The following is a 21449-nucleotide window of genomic DNA, read 5'->3' on the forward strand; positions in this document are numbered from 1 at the left end:
CAATCTATCCATGAGTTCAGTTTTTACTTGTCTGGCTAGTAGTAGAGTAAAAAATATGGCTTCTGGAGAAGGAATAGTATTACTAGTGTTCTAGTAGTCTTGAGATAAGGGAAGCTGAATTACAGGTTTCTCAGTCTGAGGTAGATTGCCTCAGCAAGACCTTAGGTCTTGGGCTGAGAAGCCGCCATCTCTTCCCCAGTTTAACAAACAGCATTAGTTCTTTGTGAGATGCTTATTAGCTTTCCTTTCCATTTTATGGTTTCCTTTCCTACACACAGACATGGTAATTCTGAAAAGTTGCAATATTTTTAAGTTTATTGAACTGTTTGAAGTTTATTGAACTGTTGTTACTTGCAGCCCCTCAGTCACTTTGTTGATGAAGTATTCTGTAAAAGAAGGGTGTGAGTTACTATTACTGTTCTTTTAACAGTTTAATTTTACCAACGGTTGTATTTCTTCTGGACCAAGTACCGGTCCAACTGCTAGCAAAACTGAAGGTGTATGAGCTTTTCCGTTGCACTTCTACGGTGTCCTCCTAAAAAATCCTCAGAGAAACTCTTCCAGAAACTTGGAAATATGGTGTTTGAGTATCGTTGACACTGCTTGACTATTTCACTATGTTTGACAATTTTGTATATATATGACAGATAGGTACTTCCAATACATGCAACAAACACAGATTAGCTCTAGCTATGTAACAAATTTATTTACAAGTGTATTTACACGCAAGTATATTTACATGCAAAATTAAACTTGTTGGCATACTGAGGCAAAACAAAAAATGCAAAGCTATATTTGGCATCAAACTACAGCAAGGCAGTGACCCAGTATGTTTAACTGCAGGAGACCTTTTTTTTTTTAAACTTTCAGAGGTGGAAAAAATGTCTGTTAGTGACTCAAAATAACTGGAGGATTCTGTGGCAACTAATAAAGGTGCTGTCTACCACCTTTGTAAATGAGCGTACACATTATTTTTGCAATAAAAGTAGAAGGTCTTGATGAAAAATTAAGTAAGTTTCCAAAAGACTCAGCATAGGTCAAAGGATGTAAGCATTCCCTAAATCACGACAGAATGACATTTGGAAAATTTGTTCATGGCTTAATACAGCTGCATAAAACCTTACCCTAATAAATTTGCAAGTTATGCTGAGTATTTCATTAACACTTGAAGCCACTGGGAATAAATTGAACATGGATCTTTCACTTTCTGGCCAAATGTTTCTATCATGCTGTACAAAAAGTAATAGGCATACCTGATTTACACAAATCACCAGTGCAACTATATTTGTAAAAGCTCAGCTCCTTCAAAAATTATCTCTGCGGGTGTCTCCAGGCAGATATATTTTCTTCCCAGAAGTGTCGATTTAAACATATGATTCCAAGAACTAGGATTTCATCCACCCCTCCCTGTAGAAAATGCTGAAGATAGCCTGAGGCAGTTTGTTGCTGTTTATATGCGAGCTATTTTTGGCTCCCATTCCAAGGTGGCTAACTCTTGTGCATTTAGTGGAGGGGCCAGTGCCTGACACAGGGCCTGGATTCCACTCTGTGGAGTGACTGCTTAAAAATTAGGCATAGAGTGGTTAACTCTTATGTGATCAGCTGCGTTTTTCTGTACAGTTTTTAGCCTGGAATTTTTAGAATGGCAATTGTGTTCTTATTTGACACACTGAAATTACTGTAAGGTGACATGAAAGAAAATCCTTTTTATTAATTTTGTTACAACACAGTAAGGATCCCAAGTCATAAGAATGGGGTTTGTATGCGTTGTGAAGTAAGTATTGCTAATCCCACAGTGAATCTGTGGAACCTCTGATTAAGGGGCAGTAATTGCCTGTATGAAGATGCAAAGAAAGATATGATATTAACCACTGAAATAAAATGTGTGATACCAGCACTTGGTAACACATAAAGCTTGTGTCACCTTGGTCTGGGACCAACAGGGAGCTATGAGACTTGTGCACTTCTGTCACAGCAGCGGGTCTGCTGCACTGCCATTGTTGCTGAGGAATAAACTTCAGTAAAAAATGCAAGGCAATATCTAGAAGACCTTTAGCTAAGAACAAGTGCCAGCCCACAAAATGAATTCAAATCATCGAGCAGATGTAATGGATGCTGACAGAAGGGAAAGAGGTCCATTACACCTATTTGGAGCTACAATTTATCCTGTCTACTATGGAGAATTTAACTCCCAATGTGGTGCGGTCTGGCAGAAACAATCCTACCTACACATTGCTTTTATTTCTGGAAATTATGTGTTAAAGCATGTGGATTAAACCAGCAATCTTCGTGTTTATTTCTTCCTTTCACTGAGTATCAAAGGAAATTATGTGCCTGAGAAGGCACAAGTGTGCTCGTGGACAGAAAATTTTTCTACCTTGAGACAAAACTCTCACAGGAGTTCTTAATGAGGTGAAAGTACTGCCTTAGCAAAGCCAGTAAGGGAGGACTGACTGTGGTACTCATCACACTCTACAAGAAATGCATTTTGATTGTTTCAGTGTTAATACATGTGTCAGAGTTGTGGGGTCTTTTTAAAGCACACATGTTTCTAGGGATTTTGTGTGTCATTTCTGAGGGAGATGCTTCTTTTCTGATGATAGGATTATTTCATTTGAGATGTGAAAATTCAGTAGGTAAATTTATTTATACAGTATAGTATAAGATTACAGATTAATAATTATCTATTATTACAAAAATATGTACCATTTCTGCTGATAACTCAAAAAATGTTAAAGGTAATTTCCAACCTAAATGATTCTATGATACTCTGTTTTTTCTTTTACTGGGAGATTTTAAGGTAGAGAAGGAAACTATTAGTTTAAACTACTTTTAGTAGAAAAAGCCAATTATTTTATTTATTGTAATAAAAATAGTTAATTTTGCTAAAAAAAAAAATCTGTTAAGACAAAATGCTGTAGAAAGAAGTTGTTTTTCAAAAATTAACTTTCACACACTGTGTTTTCTATGACCTGTGGAGGTAGGCCCTTTAATAGTGAGCAAAAATCACATCCTAAAATTCCAGAATAAACTAGCCTAAAATACTGTGTTAAATACAACAAAAAAGGCTCATTTAAATGATTAAGTTCTCTGAAATTCTGAGTAGTAAGTGTACAGAACTTTGTGCTACTTCCAGGCCTAACGTTGCTTCTTCTGGAATTCCAGATAGCGGCCGTCTGCTGAAACATGAGTTCAGTAACCAAATATAGATGAGTGGGGTAAGAATTACATAGTCACAGAGGACAGATGTAATGCTCAGGCCACAGTCTTCTCAATGCTTACTGAGGACCAAGCAATCTTTAGTGAATAGCTGGAGCAACTTTAAGCCTGCTTAGATAAAGAAGGAAAAAAGCAAATTTACCTGCTGTTAATTACACTTGAGATCTTCATATTGGCCTGTTCATTGTAAGGTCTGTTTTGTATTTTCTGCTAAATTTAATTATTGTATTTTGGGGAGTAATTTTGCAGGATTTCAAAATTCAGAGGAAAAAAAAAGTGCTTTTTTGTAATAGATATATTTCTTCCTTCATATTATTCCTTTGAACAGATTGGCTTTGGGTCATATCTTTTTAAGTAAAAATTTTTCATTGGGCAGGTTTGCAAATTCAGGATGCTTATACTTTTCTTTAAATGAGTCCTTTGATTTTCTATGGTTTTCCATATTTCATTATTTATCTCTTGAATTTACTATTTACGACGTTATTCATTAGAGCATCTATATTATTTTCTGAATAAATATTTAAACAATGTGATATTAAAATGTGTGTTTACTTGTGAGTAGTTTTTAAATATATTGCAAATAGGACCCAATAAGTAGTTTATATGCAATAATGCTGGAAGTACAGCTAAACGCTGATCTGCATGCAACATTGTATTTTACATTTGTGTCACATCCCTCCAGGGAAGGAGGGAGAGGCTACTCAGATTCACCGACCGTCTTGGTGCACTCGCATGGTTCAAAGAGTTCTTTGTTCTAGGGGGTTACAAGTTAGCCTTGGTTTTAAATTGCTTGCTCTTCAAGTTGGTCTTCTATGGTTTGTGTCTTTAAATGATACAGTATATGGCTTTGCAGACTACCTAATGAGTAATGATGATGAAAACCGTTATAAATACGTTGTAGTCTAACTTGGAGAAGCTAGAAATAGCATTTAAAATTTCTAATTATGATCTTATATGCTACTTGATAGGGTTAGCAATACTTCACCTCTAGTTCGCTGTGGTTACAAGTTGCTCTAAAAGAATAGCGGTATTACAGTGTGGCTGAAAAAAAGTTTTTATACTGGAAGCTTCCATTCAGCTGTCTAAAGCTAGACATATAAATGCATTTTTAGGCACCAGACCTTTCTCACCGAGAAATCTTATCAGCATTAGAAATTACCAATAACCAGCACATGTTTAAATTCACCGACTTTATTTAAATACCCAGCTATGGATTGATTTACCTAAGTTTAAACATTGGGCTTTGGAAATTATGATGTATGTAGCTATTTTATTTTTCTAATGAGTGACAAAACAGCATAAAGCTGACTATTAGGAGGAGATATTCTCATTCATGAGACATTCATTTTAATCATCATCTTGGGTGTCTAGCAATAGATGAAATTGTCTTCCAACCCATAACTCAGTGAAACACTGGAGCAGCTTAATGTTGGAAGTCAGAGAAGTTTATCTAAGTATGTAACGTATCACTTTGAGATGTGAGCAAACTAGGAACTGGTACAAATCAGATTTAAGTAAAGATATCATTTGAAGCACAGATATTTATGAATTATCTAAACACTAAACTAGCACCTTTGTTCATTTTAATACAAAGTTTTAAAAAATAACTAAGATTACGGAGGCAGAAACTCTCCAGGTTTAACCCATGGTTCCCTGGCATTCATCCAGTTTATGCCTTAACAGCTGAGCCTCTAGACCAACTGTTTGCTTGGCTTCTCAGATTAATTCTTTAAAGCTGCTATGTGGTAGTCAGTTATACTGTATATACTTTTTTAGATCTTGTTGGCAAGAGATTGGCATGGTTGCTAAATTTGTTGCCCTTTAAACACAGAAAAAAAGGAAAGAAAGATGTAAAGCCAGCAAATAAACCTATCGCTGTATTCTATGAAAACATGTATCAAATCCTAAAATGCTTTGGTTCCCTTATACTCATCTTTTATGTGTTGAGTTATAATCTATTGGCAAGGCAAACAGGCATATCAAGAGGTGCATACGCCAGGCCAAGAATTCCAATATCTATCAGTCAGTTAATGACTACATGCTGGGTAAGCCCTGGTGAAGTGACTAAAGGTAATTGGAGCTTGCACAAGCTGATGTAAAATACATCCGAGTGTATCTCATGACTGTCAAGCCACCTATCTATCAGTGGAGGAATATTTTTGACCATTAAGAGAAAATATAATATTTTTAAAAAGTTGTGCAGAACTAATCTTATAGAAATTATCTTAAGAAAACAATTTTCAAGGGTAATTAAAAACACTGATGTTCAACTTAATTAAATGCTTTGCAGAAGCAGCAATTACTTTTAAGATCAGGTCACCCAAAATCTGGTGTCCAGCACAAATAAATTTCAGTAAGGAGAGTTTCAGGCAGATCCTTCCCTTGGGAGAAGAGTGGTTTCCCTGATGTCTTTTTTCTTGCTGGCTTTACAGAGGACAGAGAACACTCATTCATCCTCATTCTAAAGTCATGCGGGAAAACTGGAGATGCATAGATGCTTCTACACTTTGTGAAACTGCTACAGAATATTGTTATACACTTATGTGGTGCAGGATGATACATAGGTTGTGAAATCAGTTTCTTTGTGGTAGTTTGATATTCCACCTATCTGTTGAGAAAAGTGCTACTAAATTGTACTGAAAGGTAACAAGGTAAAAATGTTAGCACAAGAAGTAAAATAATATTCAACACATTATCAACATTAAACAGAAAGGATAACTTGGAATTTCTAATCCAGTCATCCTTGTGTAGATTCTTACAATGGTTTCAACTAGAACAGTGTTTTCCTCTTGGAATGTGATGGTTTAGTGTCTGGAAAGCAGTGCTGAGAAAAGTAAATATTTTCCCCAAATAATCATTAGCCTAAAACCATAAAAAGCGAAGTGTAATAGCATTGATGTGAAATAACAAATCAGAAGTCAAATAACAAATTGCTCATGATTGGTCCAGTGGAATTGAGCTTGTGCTAGGCAATGTACAGACAAAGGATGTCTTCATAGTTCTGAAGGAAGACGCATGAGAAAAATGACTCCTAAGTGCTCTCATTTCCACCTAGACATTTTGCAGCCCTGGACCATTCTAATAGAAACTAAGGTTTACAGTAAGTATTTCACATACCCTTGGGTTCTGCTCTTCTCTCAGTTTTGTGTCCAGCTTATGAGAACCAGGATATAACAGGGGTTTTATTATTGACAAGGATTTTTTTTTGTTAAGGAATTGTATTTATGTCTTCCAGGATGCAAGACAGAAGCTGTGGCCAGGCATTGCCTCTTTCTTTAATGCGGAAGGAGGCTTACTGTGCTGAGAAAGGCACCGATAAGGGATATCCTGAAAATATGTCAGAAGCTTCATCCTACCATGACTTTTTCTATGATTCCCTATCAGACATACAGAATGGGGAATTTTCAAATGAACTTTCTGCCTTCCTTACCCAGGAGGAGATATATAAGAGCCTTGACATAGCTCAGGAAGCCATTGCTAATTCCATGAAAGAGCATCAGAATGCAGCACCAGACTTTACTCATTATTTCAATACCTCTCTTCCTAGCACTTCAGAAAATCCTTCTTTCAGGGATACCAAAGTGCACGAGAAAGATGCTTTACAGAGGCGTCAAGCAAGCAGTCTGGCTTCACCTGCTGAAAGTCACATGCTCCCAGGGAATCAGAAAGCACAATTCACTGCACCTCAAACAGCAGGTAGTTTTGTCACAGTTCCCAGGAGGAAAGCAAGCACCTCACCTTTCCTAGCTGCTAGTCCCAGCTTCATTAGAAGCCTCAAACATTTGGAGAAAGATGGTCCAGGTGTAACTAAGACAAGCCCAAAGCCCGAATCAGCATCCCAGGGAGAAGTTCCTTTCAGGAACAAGTTGTGTGACAAAGCTGCCACATTCATAGAGGAACTGTCATCTATATTTAGACAGGCAGCAAAGACAAGAGGCCGAAGCCCTGATGGGGACTCTTCTTCTCCAGACAGTGGATACCTGTCTCCTAAAAAGAAACAACCAGCTGTAAGTACCTCAGTGAACCAGGAGTTTGACAAGCCACGTCAAGAGACTGAGACCGAGACAAAATTACCTGGGGTTCATCTGAATGGAGAACACTTTTCTGAAAGGGAGACCACCACTCAGAGTGAAATGGTCCTTTGCCACCCCTTCATCAACACGGAAGAGAATCAGTCTTCACCACCTCAATTCACTCAGAAGCTCCGGAGCCAGGAAGTTGCTGAAGGAAACAAAGTATTGCTGGAATGCAGAGTTGCTGGCAACCCAGTCCCTCATGTCAGGTAAGTGCATGGCTTTTAACTGAGTCACTGGATTGTGGAAGATACCTAAGGACAGATGTAACAGTGGACCTTCTCAGAGGTAGTCACATAAGAATGGTGGATCATGCAGTGGTTAGTAAGCACATGGAATAACAGATTCTGACCTCTTTAGTCCTCTTAGAGTGTTTTCATTTTTTTCTGCTTGGGAAATGAAGTTCTACTTGCTTCAAGAGCCACACGGCAAAATTAGGAATAGAATTGGTCCTAACATTCTGTGTGACCGTTACCTCATTAATGTAGGTGAAAGAATTCACAATTTACCCCTAAGAAGCATGTATCAGGCAGTTGATAGAGTTTTTACTGTCAATTTATTGGAATATCTCCAAGCCCCATACCAATGGGATTTGGGGTCTATATTATGTGATAACCTAAATGTAGCCAAATATCCTCTTGTGTAAGAGATTTCCAGAAGACATTAATACGGTCCCCATTTCAAAATTTCTTTTGATACTTTGTAGTGAAATTTATGTGCATTTGCTTTTGTTTGACAATAAAACATAAAAGCAACTGCAGTGTAAGTTTGTTTGGTTTAGGCTTTTTATTAACATGTGTTTATAACAGTTATAAAAGCTACATTTGCAGTATCAGTGAGGGCTGAATAACTCATAATGCTTTCCACTGTCTTTCTTTCCTTCTAAAACTAATAGAGATCAAGGTCAACCAGCACTGCACAGACTGCTTGCCACTTCACAGGTCTGAGCCTTAATACTAATATGATTGCTTAACTCGCGGAGAGGTAGATTATACCTCTAGTTTAATAGTTACTCACAATCTATTTTGGTTTCAAGTCAACTGAGCATATTTGATATTCTGAAAGGAAAATTTTGTCCAAAAAGTCCTGTTTGGACAGGACAGAATTTGTAGTTCCTCACTGAGGACTTTCTGTAAGGTTCTTTAGTTACTTCTGAAGACTACATAACTCTTTTAAAGTTATCAACATTTCCTTATAGGAACTTAGCAGTCAATTTCCTCTAATACCTGTGCTTTAAATTTCTTCATATTTTTTGCTGTGAAGTCTTTCAACACTTTGAAATTACTAATATTTTTGCATTAAGTTACCCCTGATTGCTTGCAGATAGTCACATGTATGGGCCTTGTGGCTATGCAAGCTTAGGAATTACTGTCCATCACCAAACAGTGTCTTCATGCATACCATAATTGAAGTTCCCTTTGAAATCAGTCTTTAACGTATTTTTAAAATCTATACCTTTTGGTACAGGTTTGCAGAGGGAATAAGCAGACCTGTCAGTTTGAATATTTTAGATCTATGTCAACAAGGTTAAAAAAAGTACAGCTTTGAAAAGGCATGCGATGGCTCTATGTGCTTGTATATGCTTTCTTTCGAAGGTGAAAACTTACTTTGTAGAAAATAACTTCAGAGTCTTGTTTGTGGCTGTTGAAGACAACAGCATTGCCTTTATCCTTCTCTGAGACTTCAGTGAAAATATATCCCAGACAACCTGAATATTGCGACACTGAAATTTTTACAGGGTCAAAAGATAATTTCTAGAGACATCAAGTATGTTCAGTTGTTTCTGCATACAAAGTGGAAGAAGTTGTACCTCAACACATTGAATACATTGGTTATGTACTCAAGCTTAGATTGTCCTGCAAACCAAAGCCAACTGATCTTCTAAACCAAGACAAGCTGTGGATCCAGGCATGCTAAACAAAGGAATTATATCATGAGCCTTGCCAACAAGTCAGGAAGCTTACCCTCAAAATGTAATCATAATGCCGAAATCATAATGCCAATCAAGCAATATGACAGCCATGTCATGTCATTAATAAACTGTTTGGTATTTTATTTTTTTAAACATCTGCTGGGGAAAAAAGGACAAGAATCATAGTTATGGGTGCAAAAGCATTCCAGTTGTTGGTTCTCTTTCAGACTTCCATGAAGCAGAAAAGAGGAATTGTAGAAGTCACACAATTATGACAGCCAGGGAATCCTTCTCTTGTGTCTCCTCATAGATTCTTCCTTCCTCCTCACTAAGATATTGCAGCCTGCCAGTGGTACTGATGCAGACACTAGAGCAACACAAGCTGTTAACTTCTAATAATTCTTTTGTTGTTGTTGTTGGGTCAGGTAATATGACAGCTAACATGCTATTACTGATACTTTTGAGTTGTAAAATAAAGTCATAGCAACAGACAGAAGGACTACCCTTAAGGGAAAAAAAAGTTACTATTCATTAATACTAAAGACCTTTTCACCTGATTTTACCCATTTGTAGGTTAGATATTTAACCTGACCACGTCTCTCCATCTACAGTCACTAGAGAAGCACGCCTACCAAGAGTCACCTGTTTGGTACATTGACAAGAACTTAAGGCAAATACATCAGACTAAACACTTCATTATTAGCTTGCTATAATAGGTAAGGTGAATCCCGCCCATCTCTCTGCCAATGGATGGCACAGGGAGAAAGAGTTGCCCTGCCAACTCATATCCACAGGTAATGCAACTAGAAGAAAAAACCTAAACTGTCTTTCTTACAGGTGAGAATTTACCATGATACATATTGCCTCAAAGGAACTAAGTTTTCCTAGGATTTCAATTTTGAAAACATCCATACTTCCATAACTTGAACAGCAAACTTCCTTACAAAGTTTTTTTGTTAAGAAAGCAAGAGATGCAAAGGTTTTTTTTTATAGGGTACTACTTATCAAGTAATTAATAACACTATTAAGGTACTGAGAGTGAGCCTGTAGACAATACTGTTTTACTAGAATAAAACACTGTTTCTGTTGGCTTGAATGGTTTTACCACCATCAGTCTGTTATGCTTTAACACATATTTCAGTCCTACTGTGTTACAAAACCTATTTTGTGGGGTGAAAATGATCTTAATGTAGGCAGCTCATAAGCATGGTGGACCTCTAAAAACAGAATTACTAAATATCCACTACATGGGTCCTCAGGTCAACAGGCATTTACTTTCATAACACAGAAAAAAATACCTCACTGGTGCCACAGACTCACAGACTCTGTTTCCTGCCATTTGTACAACTACAGTTCTCTTCAGAAATGATTGGAAGTTGTTGATTTGTTTTATGAAATACAGCATAGACAGTTTAGGTGAGTTTAACAGCAGGAATGAGGTTGCAGTGTTTTAATAGCAAAGATGCACTATTGTAATGCTTCAGTATCTTGTTGCTCTTATTTTATCTGGCAGAACATATGTCTTTACTTCTGTGATATGACTCCAGAACTGTACGTAAATATCAACTGAACTAGGAAGTTGTGTACAAGCTATGGAGCTTTTTGCTTAGGTCTTTTACATCACTGTTGTATTCATCTCAGAGGCTGCTAGTATCAAAATGTGTACAAGAAGTCTAGAGAAAAGCTTTATGTTCTTTAAATTTTAACTGTGCTTTTCTGAATCTTTATTCTTGCAGAATCATTAAATGAGAAGGCAAATCTTAATCACACTGCTGACATAATATTATTTTAAAAATCAAGTATAATTTTAAGTAACCTCATGAGTATCAATTAATTTGTACCTTTTGGTTTATTTCCCTTTTTGAAACCCATAATTTTGCTATGTTAATAGTCAGCAGATACAACCATTGCTGAATCGCAGCAAATTTGCTTCATTCCAACTTCTCAGTCTTTTGCAAAGCTCCTTGGCAGTCAATTTAGTACACTTGCATGGTCCATCCTCGAATAGGTCTTATTTAATAATTATTAATAATTCTTCACCTGGCAACAGCACAAAAATTTATGAATATACTTAAAGAAAACATACTACTTACTAACAAATAACTACTTTTCCGAAGTTCTCACTAAAAATACATTTCCCTGTTAGTCTCCATTTCATTGTGGATCTTCAAGAGAGGAAAAATATGTCAGCTTTACCTCAAAATTATTCGTTTTGAAAGCCAATGCAATTTTGCACCGGGAGCTTTCTGCAATGACTCTGACTTGGCTGAAGAGGTCACTCGCACACAGCACCGGCTGGGTTCTTGCAGGCTGGATGATTTCTGAGGGCCGAGGAGCATAGGGGGGAAGCATAGAGCCCCTTAGCTATCGGGTGCTGTTGGGGAGCCCATAGAACAAAGCCAGGATTCATTCAGTGGTTAAGAGACTGTGCTAACCGTGCAAAGTCTCAGCAAATACTTGTGTGCTGTTTAGGTGAGACTCCAAAGTCCTATCTCTGGATCTTGGGGAAAGGAAGGGGTTCTTTCCTGTAGAAGATAAAAAAGCATGCAGAAAAAATTTGTAGTGGGTTCTAGACTATAACAACATTACTAGGAACTCCTGAATAGTTACATAATATCACCTATGTACATCACTTCCTCTTCCTGGAGCTGAAAGGGGGCATGGTATATCCTGAATATCCAGTAAGTAGCTAATATGCGGCAGTGGAAAAAGACAAGCCTATTCAAAACCACTGATGTATTGCAGAGCAAGTAAAGAATGCTTGCTGTTTGTGGCACTTTCAGGAACTTTTCTGTAAATTAGATTTTTATATATGGTTAGAAAAAAAACCAAATAGTAGTGATACAATATTAGTTGACCATTCTCTTCCACTTTGGTAATCTAGTTTTCAAAAGCACTATCCAAATTGGAGCAAGAACCCTGCCACACTTCTTATAAGGCTAAGGATATAAGGTTGCAGAATCTTATTACAAGCAAAGAAACCGTCAAATGTAGTGTAAGGACGAGGTTTATGTTTGGAGGATATGTGACTAAGAAGGCCTCTTAAATTTTAAGTTCCTTGGATGTTCATAGCTGTATCATATAGAAAATAAAAATTGTAAGTATTATGGTTTGAGTAACAAAACTTCACTAAAGTAGCTTTGTTCTACAGGAGTAAAACAAGTAAACTTTGACAGGAGGACTTATAACTAGAAACTCAGGGTTCAATCCCAGGAGAAAACAAGTCAGTAGATTTCAAGAACCACTACGTTTCTTCAAAATTCAATGCCTAACTCACTAGTTCTGCTATCAGAAAATTAGATATCTAACAATGAAGATTTTGTCTCTGGTTAGAACAATTTTAACATTGCAGAACAACCCAGATTTCAACCTAAGACCTAGCAAAGTATTGGGTAGTTTGAGAAATTCTACGATATGTCTTCTAAAGAAGGACTAAAGCATATAAAATATAAGTTGAAACACAAATTTTCTATATTACTCTCAAAACCTTTGTCTCAGCCAGTAGCTCTCCTTCAAAGTGTGTGAGCCTATTATACTGTAAAAATCAAATATTTTATTGAAGTTTAACGTGATTCTCACATTACTTCCTATACATGTGCTTTAAAATGAAGCTCAGTTTTTGAGAAGAGGATAGAAATAGGCAACAATTCTGTTGCAGAAACTGAAGTGCTACTTTGTTCTAGAGATAGTATTGACTATACAAATAGTTTATTTCTGAATTTTTGCAATTTTTATTATTGAGACTTGTCATTTAAATTTGTCAAAATTCATTACTAATACTGTAATTATAGCAAAGTGCCTCTAATTTTTCTTTTGTCTTTTTTTTTAAACACATCCATCTCCTCATGTGTTTCTCTAGATGCTCTAGCAGCCTTACAGCTTTATAAGAGGCCTGCTTACTTTAGGAGGTCTCTAATACATTTTATTCAGGTATTGATAGTTTTAGGATGAAGTTACATTTTTCATTTTAACTCAGATATATTAATATACAAAGTATTTTAACAATGTTTTAAGCACAGCGACTCTGTCATGTTTCACTTTTTCCTTTGGTCTGTAGTCTACTGGATTTTCTGTTTATTGTGTGTATTTGTGGTGGTTTTACTTTAGTTTACTACTATATTGGGTTTGCATGGCAAGGTTTTAGTAGCAGGGGGGCTACAGGGGTGGCTTCTGTAAGAGGCTGCTAGAAGCTTCCCCTATGCCTGATAGAGCCAATGCCAGCTGGCTCCAAGGTGGACCTGCCACTGGCCAAGGCCGAGCCCATCAGCAATGGTGGTAGTGCCTCTGGGATAATATATTTAAGAAGGGGAAAAAAAAACAATGCTGTGGAACAACCTGCAGCTGGAGAGAGGATTGAGAATATATGAGACAAACAACCCTGCAGACACCAATGTCAGCGAAGAAGGAAGAGGAGGAGGTGCTCCAGGTGCCAGAGCAGAAATTCCCCTGCAGCCCCTGTAGAAGACCCTGGTGAGGCAGGCTGTCCTCCTGCAGCCCATGGAAGTTAATGGGGCAGCAGGTACCCATCCACCTGAAGCCTGTGGAGGACTGCATGCTGGAGCAGGTGGAGGTGCCCAAAGGAGGCTGTGACCCCGTGGGAAGCCCACGTTGAAGCAGGCTCCTGGCAGGACCTGTGGCCCTGTGGAGAAGAGCCCAGGCTGGAACAGGTTTGCTGGCAGCACTTGTGACCCCATGGGGGACCCATGCTGGAGCAGTCTGTTCCTGAAGGACTGCACCATGCGGAAGGGACCCACGCTGGAGCAGTTCATGAAGAACTGCAGTCCATGGGAAGGACCCACGTTGGAGGAGTTTGTGGAAGACTGTCTCCCACGGGAGGGACCCCACACTGGAGCAGGGGAAGAGTGTGAGGGGTCCTCCTCAGTGGAAGCAGCACAGACAACGTGTGATGAATTGACGGCAACCCCCGTTCCCCGTCCCCCTGCGCTGCTGGTGGGGAGGAGGTAGAGAAAATTGGGACTGAAGTTGAGCCCAGGAAGAAGGGAGGGTGGAGGAAGGTATTTGTAAGATTTTTCATTACCCTACTCTGATTTGGTAATAAATTAAACTAATGTCCCCAAATTGAGTCTGTTTTGCCATGGTGGTAATTGGTGAGTGATCTCTCCCTGTCCTTATATCGACCTACAAGTCTTTTTTTGTATTTTCTCTCCCCTGTCAGCTGAGGAGGGGAGTGATAGAGTGGCTTTGGTGGGCATCTGGTGTCCAGCCAGGGTCAACCCACCACAGTTACCAAATGAAATACTTTACACTAAGAATAAATCTAAAATACTTCCCTAACTTACAGGATAGTCTCTATTCCATTAATTCACATTGCTGTTATAATTGGTTTTGTTTATTGTTATTAACTGATTACTAAAGAAATAGTTGTTCTTTTTTATTGTGCAACCTTTTGTAAACAAGAGGTATTTCCAGAGTATTTTGTATTTATTTCCTAAGGGAAATAAGTTAGTTATGGAGTTAGTCGTTAAACTCCTTCCAAATATAAGCATTTTTGTTGTATTCTCCCCACAGTCTGATTGGTTTTCTTTATGAAACTAATTTGCCCGATAAACACACTTTTATATAGGAATCTACAATAGTCTTCTACTAATCATTTCAGGGCAGAATCCCACTAACCTTCTTACTAGTCTTCTACAAAGAGAGGGTACTTTTTAAGAATGGAGGAAGAGTCTTGCACCTAAGGAGGTCCTTGGATCAAAAATATTATCTTTGCAGATTTGGATATTTTTCTATGCATGGAGGATTGAAGATCATCTGAAATTATAAACAGCATATGTAATATTGCTGAATGTAAATAGAAGTATGTTGTTACACATTTTAATCTGGTAGTACATTCATTTCAAAAATCTGCTCAGCTGTTGTCATTTAGCATTTTGTTTGCATTCAAGTTAAGATATATCTCTAGATATGAAAATGATTTATCAACATCCTCAATATTTTTCTGTCACGAGAATATTTTTTTCTTAATCCTCCTTATGTCACTGATCTCTACTTTTGTCTTTTTTATTATTTATTTATTTACAAGTCAAAATAATGGCTATTTACAGTCTTGACTTTGTTATTCTTTTAGCCCTTCTTCCGTTCCCATTTATTTCCTTTCATATTCTTGGTTTATTGGCCCATTCTATGCCATTCTTATGTCTTGGATTTTGTTTGTTTGCTTTTGCTAATTTGAGATAAGGCCTGTCCATCTCCAGGGATCCCTGAAGTTTCATTTTCCTTCAGAGCAGATCTGGAATGTAACGTTGAAAGTCACCTCAGTGACTCGTGAAACTGCTTCTTAATTCCACTTGTCTTAGAACAGTGTTCTGGACTACTGGGCTTTATTGGGGAAGCAAGGGTTTATGCCCTAGCACAAATGGTTAAGCTATTGCAGTGGCTGCCTGTAGTAATTGGCGGTCTGCAGGTTTTAGGTAGGTAACATGCATCTTTCAAATATTTTCTTTTCCATTCTCCGTTCATTTTGTGGCAATGAAAGACCACCATGCCAGGATTTTCTGCATCTGGGGGCAAACATACAGTGGAGTTAAGGCCTATTTAGATCATGTGCCCATCTGCTTTGAAAATAGTGTGGCATATCTGAAAACTGCTAGTTAACTCGTAAGTAATCTCCTTTTACCTTACAACCACAGGGATGTTGGAAGGAGGATTCTTTATGATTTGTCATCACACTACTTAAGAGCATTTAGGAAACTCTAGTAGTATATGATAACCAAATGTTCTATTTGGATGGGGTTGTTTTGGTCTCACTTTATTGTCTAAAACCATAGAGTACAGTATTTAAAATGGGTATCATCTGGAGATCCAGGCTCTTTCCTAGGTGAAATAATTTTTACAAAGCCCAGAATGTGATAACAGGATAATTTATGAAAGTCTTATAAAATAAACAGATTGCTAATTCAAGCATAACTTAGGCTGAGAATTCCAATGATGTTACAAAATGAATATTCAAAGATGTAAAATTGAGACTATGGGGGTGTGGTTGGGTGAGTGGTGTGGCTGGAGGGGACACAGACTGTTTGCTTGTTTGTTTTTTGTAAAAGCCCCAAGGAGAAACCATAGATGCTGGACACTGGGGTTATTCTTGTGTTTCATTTACTTATTGTCTCTGTAGAATAGTTTTGACTACATGATGTATGTATTTCCTCATCTTCATTATACAGGCTCTGTGCATCACCAGGCTCTCTTTCTTCAGAGCTGTAAGTTTAGTATTTTTCATGAACACTGAAATACCTTTTGGTATTCTTTGTTTTAGAGTCTTGCATACTTCCTTTTTGGTCTTCCGTCCTAAAAATAGGAAGAATGAAGTCTGTTGGGTGCATGAAGATGGGTGTTGTAAGAGGCAATTGTAAAAACAGTGGGATAGTTGTTGAAACTAGGACTGCTCTTTCAAATTGGAGTTAGGAAGAGAATCCCAGCTCAGCTCCTTTATTTTTCTCTGCCTGCTTGTGAATACCAGTGTCTCTGTCTTGGTGTATTTCTTACTACATTACTGAAAGTTTAAAAGAATCTCAGTTCACTTCTTTTTTCTTTTTGTTCTGCTTTGTCTGCCTCTCAGTAAAAGAATGCAGATCTAAAGTTCCTTGCTAATGCTCCATAAATAAATAATGTGTTAGCTAGTATTTATAAAAAGACTCAAAGTTTAGATGAAAATGTTATCAAAGTACATTTTTAAACTGATTCTGTGCTTGATGGCTAATGTGAAAAGCTTAAAAGTAAATTAATAAAAGTTGCTCTTCTAAAATAAGAAAAATGGTACTGCTATCTGCATGATGAAAAAATACGTATAAAGAACTTTTGCCTTTTATTTACATAGGAACTGAATGAGACTTGGATGAACTCTAAAATAACAAGGCACCACATGTCTTCAGAAAGCTCTTTCACTGCACTAGCTTTGTCCATGTTAAACATTTTTACTTTAAAAACTAAGCTTAATTGAAGTAGTTTTAAAATACAGATTTCAAAAAAAAGTGGTGCTGAAACAGGGCCAGAGGCAGTATTCCAAGAGGCTGCTTTTACTTCATGTTTCAGCATTTATTTGTATAAATTTTATATATGTCTCTGGGCCTTTCCAGTATTGTGCAAAGCACCAACAGCCAAGAAGTCTGACAGTGAGGAAATACATTAGCAATCCGCTTGTCACGAACTGATTGAAAGTATCGACCTGTGAAAATTAAAAGTAAATCTAGAGGCTAAGTAGAACAGAGGTGGTAACATACCCAGATGTTTTAGGAGTGGACTATTTTGTTTGTACTGACGTGTGAAGAGAAATGGAGTAGTGAGTCTTTTCATAGAGAGAAGTGTTTGGAGTCAGTAATTCTGCAATTGTTACTTATCAATGTTCAACAGGTATTCAGTGCTATTCCAAATCCTATTTAAAATATGCTTAATATTCTTTGACATGTTTGCTCATTTGCCTAAAGGCATACCACATCTTGGATTGTTTAAGTTTCTTAAGGGTAATTACAGCAGTTTAATAATGTTACTTAAACAGGACATATCTTTGTAAGATACAATATGTTGCTTTATAAATATAAATCAAGTAAATACAATTATCACTTTGAAACTTGATGCTTTAAAAATTCTTTCCCAATAAAAAACATTGTCATGTCTGAAATACACTCTGTAAATGTGTTCTTGACAATGTGAAAGCTAACTTCAGGGATCTGGATGATGAAATTGAACAGGACTTTTCTGCAAACATTCATAGCTGTTGACTGGAAATGGTAGACTTCAGTTCATACAATTAGAGTTGACAGGACTTTGTGGTGGGTAGAGAAGGCTATGGACTAAAAGCTTAGAGTAGATCAAACATAGAAGAAACTTTGTTAAACAGAAGTGAAAATGGAGCTTATTTTATTAGCTCTAGAACCCATCTGGAAAGTGCATTCTTTTTAACAAGTCTTATATTTTGATGGGGCTCTGTTAAGTGGACCGTAAATGTGGATCATTTAATAGGCCATGGGCTTGCCTTTAGGCCCATGCAAAGTTAAAGGAAGGAGTAAAAGAAATTCCCTTGCCCACCTACTCCCTGTCACTTAAGAAAATAAGAGAGAAAGTGCTTCCCATAATATCTGTATTTCCCTTCTTGAGCACAGAGATGTAAAGTGAGCAGGAAAGTTAAGGAATTAGCAGTGCTTTGTTTTTATACCTTGTACAACGGTGCTCACGTTGAAAGGTGGGTGGTGTAAGAACATCAGTAAATAGACCTGTTATTTCCATGAACCCTCTGAAAATCTTCCTTTCAGTGAAACCCATCACCGATCAACAGTGAGGCTGGTAGAAGAAAGAAAGAAATGGAAATCCTGGGTAGCTTTTTAGGGTATGTTGGAGAGATGTTCAAGGGATACAGTGATGAAAGAAGCCTGTTGTTCCTACTTTAGGCAGAACTTCACAAAACCTCTGATGATGGACAATATGTGGAATAGCAATTTTGTTTATATCCAAGCATTATAATGTTTTCTCGCCACGTTACTTATTCAGAAAACATTTTATGTTGTCACGAGTTCTCACAATCCACATGTTTTGGGGTTTTTTTTGTTGTTGTTGTTTGGTTTTGGATTTGGTGTTGGTTTTTTTTTACTTTTGGATATTGAAAAATAATCTACAGTTATGTAGTGAGGAGAGCATTTCTTTTAAGATTGAAAAATGAACAGGATTTGGAAGTTTAGCTTTGCACAGAATAAACCTTCACTGAGGTGTTGTCCCCTTAGACATTTAGGGTTTTTTTCACTTTTGTCTTCTAGAAAACTTTTACAATAAGTAATGTAAGAAATTGACTTAATTACTGCTTTGTGTCCCTGCCAGTTGCCTCATCTGAGGCAACCCACAAAAGGAGAATTGATTAGTAGGAATAGTGAAAAACTGCAAACAACGGAAATAGTAGGGGGCTTGCTTAAGTATTGCAAACTTGACTCAATATCCATGGCATGTTTCTGTATATCAGGAAATGAGCAGATGTCTTAAAAATATACCTGGGTAGAGAAGAGATGCTATTTTATGAAACAAATCAGGAGATAATTCAACTAGGTAATTTAATTTGTATATACAAAGTTACCTTTAAGTTGCAGAAGGGGCAAATGCCTGTATACAAGTATCTTATCTGATGTACTGAAGTACTGCATGTCAAAGTGCTTATTACAGACCAGATGCCAAGAACCTTCTCTTCCTTAAGTAACACACTACTATTAGGGTGATACCTCTCAGTATAGATGAGTATACCACTCAAGATCAGGAGTAGTGTGAACTCAAATTGGTCAGACTTCCTGTGGAAAAGGGTAATAAATTAAAATGCTTGGGGGTTGGAGGTAATTAGCGGGTAGAATTCCTCCTAAAACACTGGGCTTTTTCAGCTACCTTCAGGTCAAAGCAGGTAGAGGACTAACATTTTTGTGCAACAAGTCTGTTATGAAGACAAGTTTCTTTTAGTCTAACATTAACATGCTGCTTCAAATCAAAGTGATTCATCGTTCCATCTTATTAATAATGTGTACTTGCAGTGTAAGCATGCAGTAATGTTATAAAAATAATTAATACTTCACACTTACGCAGTGCTTTTCATCTGAGCAGTTCAGTGCTTTATAAACAGCTTGGATATTATGTGAACAGCTTTTGTTTATCTCCTTTTGTTTGAAAAGGTTGTGCTTTTCAGGTGGCCAAGGGAAAAGGATTAGACAAGCAGAATCCATCTCTCATTTATGGTTCAGCTGACAGGTACCCATAGCTAACTATGAACTATGAATTCTTTTAATATCACAGAAAGTGTGGCCACTAAGATAACACTTGGGCCAAGAGTAAATCGTTGTTTATGGGAACACTACTTAAATATTTGCCCTGTGAGTAGCTGAGACATGTACTGAACCAACAAGAACTGAGGGCCTCCTACTCTTGTAGACTAATCTTGACGAGTGCAAGCTGATAACAAGCTTCATAGAAGACATTTGGCCACAACCTAGCATCCTCAGCATTTTGCTATTCCACTATCTTTTTTTCACTGTGACATATTAGGAAAATGGATAAAGTCTAATGCACTGACAATTAGGAGCCAAGTATAGCATCAGATGCTGTCAGAACCTATTATCCTTGGTATATGTTTTCCAGATAGCCAATTCTGAAGGGGAAGGTGGGTCTCTTTGGTCAAGCATGTCCCTGTGTGTTATGACAGCTTTGCTTTAAAGAGGCAGGAAACAGAAAAACCACCTTGAAAACCTAGGAGTCAAAGCACACTCCTTCATGCAGGAAGACAAGCTGTATTCAAACAAACTCTCCAAGGGTGCTGAGTGCATTACTCGCACAGTTTCCTCCTGGGAATAAGATATCAAAGTGGAATCCAGTTCAACAAAAATATAAATTCTCTGTTGATTAGTTTAACAGGTACATTCACTTAACTAAAATGAGGCCAGTTACAATGCAATGGCATTCTCTCAAATATGTGCAAAATCAATAAAGAAAATTCCTGTTCTCTCTCGTACGTAAGCATGTGTCTCTATTCATTGTCAAGTTAGAAAACATTGCAAAAATAGTTATTGTGTTATCAGATAAATATGTTTTCAGTGTCTAATGCAAGCAGTCATTGTGTGATGTACAGAAGGAAGAAAAGGGTTTTGTTTGTTTTTTAAGGTGGAAGTGCTTGCAGTAACTCATTGCTACAGTTAAATATTCTACATGTCTATGTTGGACTCTAAAGGCCATGAGTGGGCACAGAAGTATTCTTTGCAATATCCTACTTAAGCCCAGCAATCAAGTAGATACATGGATCTCATAATGTCAATTATCCATAGGTAAAGCTTGAATGTGAACTAACTTAGTTTTCACCTTATTCCCCAACCCCCCCCCCCCAAGTTATTTAAACAAAGATAATGTGTAAGTGAATTGACATTCTTATTTTCAGCTAAAGCATAGTTCTGGATAAAAAGAAGTAATGCATAGTTTGAGTTATGTAAGTTAATTTTTATAACTGTTAAAGTGTTTGAAAAGTGGATTTCTCTTATTGCTGATTAAAAAGTGTGTTGGCTTAGAATTCTTATTCAAGTATCAGATGTCCCGCTTAGTACAATGTGAAGCTCATCAAAACTTTTTTTGATTTGCTCCCTTCTTCCTGGAAATGTGTTTCTCTGCTAGTTCTGCATGTGAAAACTTGCTGAACCAATTAGTTCAGAAAATAACAGGGATGAAATAATGTAGATAGTTAAATTAACAAATGCAATGTAAGGTATAAAAGTGGCATT

General features: G+C 37.2%; 1 protein-coding gene across 3 annotated transcripts in view; it reads left to right on the forward strand.

Moving 5' to 3' along the window:
* The first annotated feature begins 3257 nt into the window (after positions 1 to 3257).
* PALLD (palladin, cytoskeletal associated protein) overlaps positions 3258 to 21449 on the forward strand; it is a 209522-nt gene continuing 191330 nt past the window's right edge. For all 3 annotated transcript variants that reach the window (XM_075091120.1, XM_075091121.1, XM_075091122.1), the window contains exons 1-2: positions 3258 to 3410; positions 6455 to 7501. In XM_075091120.1, coding sequence (XP_074947221.1) covers positions 6456 to 7501 — 1046 coding nt within the window. In that variant the 5' untranslated portion in view covers positions 3258 to 3410; position 6455. The remainder of the gene's footprint in view (positions 3411 to 6454; positions 7502 to 21449) is intronic.

Source organism: Phalacrocorax aristotelis, chromosome 4, assembly GCF_949628215.1.
Source record: "Phalacrocorax aristotelis chromosome 4, bGulAri2.1, whole genome shotgun sequence".
Classification (NCBI taxonomy): Eukaryota; Metazoa; Chordata; class Aves; order Suliformes; family Phalacrocoracidae; genus Phalacrocorax; species Phalacrocorax aristotelis.